This window comes from Armigeres subalbatus, unplaced genomic scaffold, assembly GCF_024139115.2.
Source record: "Armigeres subalbatus isolate Guangzhou_Male unplaced genomic scaffold, GZ_Asu_2 Contig1689, whole genome shotgun sequence".
NCBI lineage: Eukaryota > Metazoa > Arthropoda > Insecta > Diptera > Culicidae > Armigeres > Armigeres subalbatus.
The window spans coordinates 13,475-21,184 of NW_026942493.1; the positions used below are offsets into that span (position 1 = coordinate 13,475).

General features: G+C 42.3%; 1 protein-coding gene across 1 annotated transcript; it reads right to left on the reverse strand.

The window, feature by feature from the left end:
• Positions 1-814: 814 nt before the first annotated feature.
• LOC134203216 (thioredoxin domain-containing protein 11-like) lies at positions 815-4,931 on the reverse strand (the record flags this gene model as incomplete). Its single annotated transcript, XM_062678099.1, has 7 exons — positions 815-1,821; positions 1,888-2,017; positions 2,078-2,271; positions 2,789-3,178; positions 3,241-4,161; positions 4,227-4,421; positions 4,490-4,931. Coding segments are annotated over 7 exons (2,524 nt in total), but the record flags the coding sequence as incomplete, so codon positions are not given.
• Positions 4,932-7,710: the final 2,779 nt, after the last annotated feature.

The window sequence follows — 7,710 nt, forward strand, 5'->3', positions numbered from 1 at the left end:
CTGTTCCCAGCTCGTGTGTGTTGCCCCAGCTCTGGTAGATGGTATTATTATCTCTAAACGTTCGCACCATTGATCCCTTTCAACAAACCTCTTGCAGCGCTACGAGGCCGAATCCACGATCCTTGAGCACATCGGCGAGTATGCGTGTGCTCCCGATGAAGTTGAGAGATTTGCAGTTCCACGAATCGAGTTTCCAATCGCTAGTCCCTTTTCGTCGCAGTGGTCTTCGCCGATGGTTCCGGTCCATACTCTCTTGTTGATTGTTCGTTGCTTATATTTTTTTAATGGCTGGCTTGCAGATGGTAGATGGAAGACTGTGCGACTAGGGACTAGCAATTAAGACCATCAATAAAACTCGGCATTGAGGCCATGCCTAACCGGAAAATCACCCGAGCTCACCTTTATGCCGAATCTCCGGGCAGTAAAGGTGGCCAGTTAGACACGCATTAATTTGATGAAAACCCTCCCAAGCAACTCCGATCCAACACACCAATAGCAAAACAGATCCATTAGATTGAAGGTAGGGTAAGCCATAATTGATAACTGCCTCCTCTTTGAGTTACCCTGCTCCAATCATATAAGCCTTATCAGCATCCGATCACTTGTTTTCAACAGCTACGTCAGTTTAGCCTCAGGCCACTTAGCCTAGCCTCTTTCGCCACTGCTACATCATTTGACAAACTCTGACTTTATAAATGATCAAATCCATCATTGATTGTTTTCCATTGAAACTTTTACTTTAGCTTAGTCACTGCATAGAAAAACAAAATTCTGAAAAAGAATTTCTTTCGGAAATAAACGAACTGGTACGCTATTTATGGTTATAAACAAAATATATTAAGGTGATATATCATCGATTGCATTTAGTTTGTGAATTACAAAACTTCAATAATTTTGTTATATTTAAATAACCGTAATTCTCTACACTGTATCCTATTCTTACTTTTCCATTTTCTCGGTATCGTTTCGACACCGTTCTTCCCAATTTGATGCTATACGAATAATATTTACAACGCTAGTAGTGTTTGTTTAAAAAATGTCTATAGCATACCGTTTTCTTGCTTTTCACTCTTTGTTTTTCCTAAACTGTATTTAATTATCATTTCATATTTTACCTAATAGTTTTCAAACTTTCACTTCTGTTACAGTAATAGTTTTCTAGAATATAGAACTTTTTTTTGTTTTGTTAGCAATAATAACTTTACTGTCGAGTTAAAAATATCTACAACGAGATCTCGATACCGTTGACAGTTTGGTTACGTGCTGGTTTGTTTGATTTGGCTTAAACACGTAGTTTTAGCAATGCTTTTTAATTGCACTGAAAATTTCAAATGAGTTAAACTAACGGTTTGCCGAATAACTCTTAAAAAGTGAAAAATATCCAAAAATATAAGTAACAAAACATAAAACAATGAATAAGCACATGAGTTGGTTGTAAAACGGCTTCTTACGCCTCGGGCAGACAGGAAAGTCAAAAAGAAAAGGATAATATCTTCCTAGTAAGCAGGTAATTTGAGTGAATGGGTGAGAAAAAGAAATGCGTACTAAATGCACACTAGAATCACGTTTTCACGTGGCTATCTGCCACATAGTAAGGATGGCTTGAGCACTGCTCTTCAGCTGGGTAAAATCACAGGAATTGCTGAGACAGCGCAGCGTGGCCAGGTAGAGTTCCTGTAAGGCCTGCAACCGGTGCAGGATCCGGGCTGCTCTTGTGGGGCGCTTCGTGGCCAATCGGTAGAGACGCAGGTTGAGCGAAATACTGTCGCTTAGCTCGCGCTTCATCACCCCAAGGCAGTCGTCCCGTGGCGGCGATTTTGGCTAGTATGCATCAGTAAATTATTGATTCTGGCTACATAGATTATGATTCACAATAAAAAAAATTACCTTGAGATTGTTGCAGATTAGCGCAGTAGCGTGGAGCCTCTCAGGTGGGTTCAAATTGGAAAGGATGAACCCAAGCACGTTGGGGACCGTCATAGAGAGATTGCGGGAGAAAACGCGGCTTTCAGATTTCCTTATAATTGATAATAAGTTTATATCAACCATTGTTAACATCTCCAACCATTTAACTTACCTTTGATTAGGAAATATGATCAAAGATGGAAATACATCCATAGTGAATTCCCATGGGAGATCATTCTTGTCGCCGTCGATGCGAACAAACTCGAGTAACGGCTGATGTCGGAGCATTCTCGAGATGATAAGCAGATGCTGTGAGAGCACACTGCAGAAGGCACATTGAGCAGAGTAGAAGTGAACGACGACAGTCTGCAATGGATATCATGACAGGATTATATTATTTTCCCCGATTGAAAGTTTCATAAATAAACATTTTACAATAATAGATCCTCTAGCTTTAGGAGTAAACTTTAAAAAAAACGACAGGGACTGTAGCACGGTGTTGCTAACATCTAATAAATGCCTTCATACCTATAAGGTACAGCAACGGTTCGCTAACTGAGCGCTTTTGACCTGGACTGCTTTTTAACTGGGCGTTCGCTAACTGGGCCAAAACTCAGTTAAAAAGCAATTATCCGTAAAAAAACAAAAACAAACACTAGGCTGCGAGGGGGGTCTAAATGGTATATTGTTGTCGTTTCTTGTAAAACATTGATCATAACAATGCACCGTAAATCCCCTCGACAGCCCAGGTAAAAAGCGACGCTCGTTATATGGAGTGATGTTTTAGCCCAGTTAGCGGATGTTTGCTGTACGTGAAATATACTACCGTTACGTAGGCTCAGCAATAGTGGGTATTGAACAATAAATTATATGAATAATGTACCTTGTTGGAGTTAATCACCACGTGGTTAAAATTGTGTGAATTGATTTCTCTCACAAAGTGGTGCTTGTGATGCACCACCAAATGCTGCTCGGACATCACGGCATCCGTCGGTGTCCTCTGATTGAGCTTGCTCTCATTCCCAGTAGTGTCTTTATCTCGACCTTCTTGCTTTTGGTGTTGCTGTAGTTTAGCAGCCATTTCCGATCGTTTAACCTCGATCATCCGACGATGTTCCTTCCGAAACTCACTCATGTTGAAAGAATGGGTATTCTTGTAAGAAACATTATTTGATCGGAAAAACCGTGGATATGTTCGATTGTAGAAGTCATGCACCAGCTTTGCCAAATTTGGAAGATTGACTTCATTCTTCAAAAGATACGTGGATTCATCCTGAGATAAAAAAAAACTATACCTGTTATTTATATGAATATCAAAAATGAAAAGATTCTTACCTCAGGGTCTACAATAACAGCAATTGACTTATTAGGCATATGCAGGACGTCGACTCCTAATCGCTCAGCAAAAGCGTGGTACAACTCACTGTCCATGCTCAGGAACGTCAATGTTTTGTTAAACGTACAGGACATACCTTTTATCATATCTACATAACCGCTCCCAGGGCCACCTGTCTCAGGAAAAAACACTTCACCTCCATCGAATTCGCTCAATCGTAGGAACTCACACTGTCTTCTCATACTTAGTCTTTTCAGTAACTTAGGCCCTCGATAGTCCTGATCGGCATCAAGCATGGAAGTCACCGGCTTCCCTTCACGAACATCGTGTTTCAATGATCCGTACAATTGGCTTCGTCTTCGCTTAACGCAACTGGCTTCAATATTTCCACACTCATAAAATCTTTCATCACATTTGGCCTGATCTATATCGCAATAACCCATCCCGTCTTTCGGCGCATCTCCAAACTTCGACGAGTTCAACACATTCACAAACGATACGGCGATTGCTGATTTACTGGGAGCTCTACTGCATCCATCCTCTTCCGATTCCTCTTGTTCCTGCGCCGGATGGCGCTTTAACAGAAGTTCACACTCCTGTCTCAACTGACTATATATTTCCGCGCTAACACGTCTCTGCTCGGCTATATATTTTTTCGCCATCTCCTGCACCCAGATGTCACTTTTGCAGTTATAGTACTGCATGCCGAGTTGGCGTAGCATCATATAAGCATCTGAGGACAGCCCGTATAGCGAACGGGGCGTGAAAAAGAACAGCACTGGACCTTGATTGAAGTAAGGCGCAAGGGAAGCAGATTTGGTGGCCCCAGGAGGGGCGATCCACATCGAGACCACCTGAATTTGCTTGTTGATCCAGGTGGTCAGCTCCGGGAGAGTCCACGAATCGTTGCCGTGAAATTCCTACGAAAACAGTTTGAATAAAATCAAAGTAAGGTGGTGTCATGACGCCAACGTTGTTTACTCACTATCGTCTCGTTCCATAAATAAAGTCGAATAGCAGGTACTTCTTCAACCCCAAAAGTACTGGAAGACTCGCCCGTAACAACGCCGAAAGCCACCTCTTGGAAGGGATCTTTCTCTAGCCACTTGAGCGATGTTTGGTAAAACCGATTATATTGCTTTCGATTGCTGTTCACGTCAAGAAATGCGACAACTACCGCCTAGAAGTAACGAAATATTAAAAAAAAAATAAGAATTGGAGATGTGGCATTAACATTCTCGCACTTACATCCTTCCCCGTCATGAAACTCATCAGGTCCCCGGGTCCTACCATCCTCTGGATGGGATTGATCAACGATTGCACAAACCGAGAAAGGGCTGCATTGGTCCACACCTGATGAAACTGTACTGCCATCCCGTTCGGTTGATATGCCATCAGCACCGGCCAGGATTGCACCTTCGAGTACTGCAATCGGCACTCGCCACCTGGCTGCCAACAGTTGATGGCCGCGAAGTGAGCCTCCCGGAAGTAAAGCCTAGCCACGTGCTCGTACACCGACCGCGCATGTTGGCTTTCGGCACACCAAGGTGCATAGTAAAACACGAAGGAGAGCTCCGATTGAGATACACGGGTTTGGGTAGGCCCTAGCGCTCCCGACGGCCAGTCGTTTACGAGGGAGCCTTTCGAGAAGAATGGTGCTGGTGGTGGTGCTTTCGATATTCTAGGTGGACTGGAGAAAAAAAAGTTTTAAACAAAACATGCTCGTGTATAGTGCATAATATTTATTAAATACTAGTCGACGCGTCGGACGTTGTCCTGCATAGTAGACGAAAATGCGCGTTGTTAACTGCTCATGCGAAATTTCCATATGAATCTTAATTTTAGTTTTTCATGATTTACTCAACTTGCATAAGAAAACTCAATTTGCATAAGAAAAATAATAATTTTCGTAGGAAAATATTAGGAGGAATGACGGCTTTGGCAGGTTTTGTTCCATTATTGTCAGGGGGCATATCAAAGAATATTGTGGCCAAATTTCATAAAATTCGGTAGACAAAAACCCCCCTGACAATAATAAAACAAAACCTGCCAAAGCCGTCTTTTCCCCTATATAAACCCGTCGGAAACGGCACGGAAAACCCGTCGGAACTTCCGGATCGGAAGCGAACACCATCTTTGCAGGGTTGCTGTCGGGCATTCTTGCAACATGCCCTTCCCATCGTACCCTTCCGGCTTACTGGATACTGGGTTCGGCGTAGAGCTGGGTGAGCTCGTGGTTCATTCTTCGTCGCCACACACCGTCTTCTTGCACACCACCAAAGATGGTCGTAATCACCCATCTCTCGAATACATACGTTATATAATATGTTACGTGAAAAGTATGATGGAAAAAAGGCACATATGTTTTCACGTAGCATTGACGTGTAGATTATTTTGAGTGTAGTTCTTTATTTCTCGTCCTGTAAGGAATCCCACATTAGGTGACCCTGACGCGGACGACGTAATCGTATTCGTAGAAGGGGCTACAACCCATGATAAATTTCATTTAATAAGCCCCAATTGCGGGGGCTCCGGTTTTGATGATGCATTTACACTTGATTTACATGGCTGTGCGAAAAAAATATGGTCCACAACATAAAATGAGCGAGAAAAACGTGTTTTATCAAACCCCCTCAGGTGGGGCTGCCTATCCGAATCAGTTTTTTTACGTAAACTACGTCTAAGGGGAAGACTCGGATACAGGATGACTGTCAAATTGTTATTCGAACAACTTCACACGTTATGCAACGTACACACCAGTCAAGCAGTTGGACAAACATTGACTCCGCCCCAAGAAAACGCTTCGGTTGCTGCTTTGTTTGAACGTGTGTGAAGTTGTTCGAACAACCATTTGACAGTTGGCGCTCAGTTGGAAAAATTAAAACGGTTTGATTTTGGTTTGAGTTGTCGGGGTGGAGTCAAAGGTTCGCCGATCATGTTTGAGCATTTGTGGTGAAGTTGAACAAACCCCATATATTTTTGATGGTTGGTGCTCGAGTTGGTGCTTCGGTCGTTCGTGTGATATTGTTGGTCGAATAAATTGATTGTTCGTGCAAATGTTGGTAAAACTTGATGGATGTTTGAATAAACGAGGTGGAGTCAATGTTGGTCAAACTGCTTGACCGTGTGTACGTTCCATCAAACACGTTCAAACAAAGCAGCAACCGAAGCGTTGTCTTGGGGGTGGAGTCAATGTTGGTCAAACTGCTTGACCGTGTGTACATTCCATAATGTAGTGCATGGTGTATACAGAGTGATGCAGATAGGGGCATGTTTGTGCAGGCATGAGACGATCAATTGTTATCAATGCCAATGCCCTTGCTAGTAATGCAATCATCACAATGTAATTGCACAAACATGTTATTAAAAAACGACTTTGGAAAAATCTCGACCATTGTTTTTTTGCAAACTGAAAATTAATAAGGCCGTTATGGAACGTACACGGTCAAGCAGTTTTACCAACATTGACTCCACCTCTCGTTTATTCAAACATCCATCATGTTTCACCAACAGCGACACGAACAATCAATTTGTAGACCAACAATATCACACACGAACGACCGAAGCGCCAACTTGAGCACCAACCATCAAAAAATATATGGGGTTTGTGCAACTTCACTACAAAATGCTCAAACATGTTCGGCGAATCTTGGCTCCACCCCAACAACTCAAACCAAAAATCAAACCGTTTTAATTTTTTACAACCAGCCGCCAACTGTCAAATGGTTGTTCGAACAACTTCACACACGTTCAAACAAAGCAGCAACCGAAGCGTTTTCTTGGGGGCGGAGTCAATGTTCGTCAAACTGCTTGACTGGTGTGTACGTTGCTTTACACATATTTATTAAAAATTATGGTCAACGCAAGGTCAAGGTCTACTGGTCTCCGCAAAGTCAAGGGGGAGGGGGTAATCTTATTCTTCTACTGAATCGAGCGGCGTGAAAATTTGAATGCAGAGGTTTTTGGGCCGGGGAAGGTTCTTAAGATGGTTCGAGACCCCTCTCCTCTTTGAAACCTGGCTCCTATACAAATGAAACAGAAATTTCATCATCACTCGAGATCAAGCAAATGGAATCAAATCTGGCGTGTGGAGGTTTTGGAAGGAAAGATATGTTTCTGTGATGGTTTGCAACGCCCCCCCATTCTGGAAGGGAGGGCTCCCATACAAATGAACCAAAAATTGCTGCATAACTCGAGAACTAATCAGAGAATAAATCAATTTTAGACGAAGCAAAGTTCGTCGGGTTTGCTAGTAAAAAATAAATAATAAAATGGAAAAAAATAAAAAAAAAACTCGGATTTGTTTAAAAAGTTTTTGAAAGTTCTCAAAATTTACCGGAAAATTTTTTTGTTGCCCCCAAAATTTTTATTTTTGAGCAAAACAATCCGAGGGGGGGGGGGGAGAAATATTTGAAAAAAATATTTATATCGGCCTAATAATATTTTGCCCAATTAAATGCGCGCCTGAA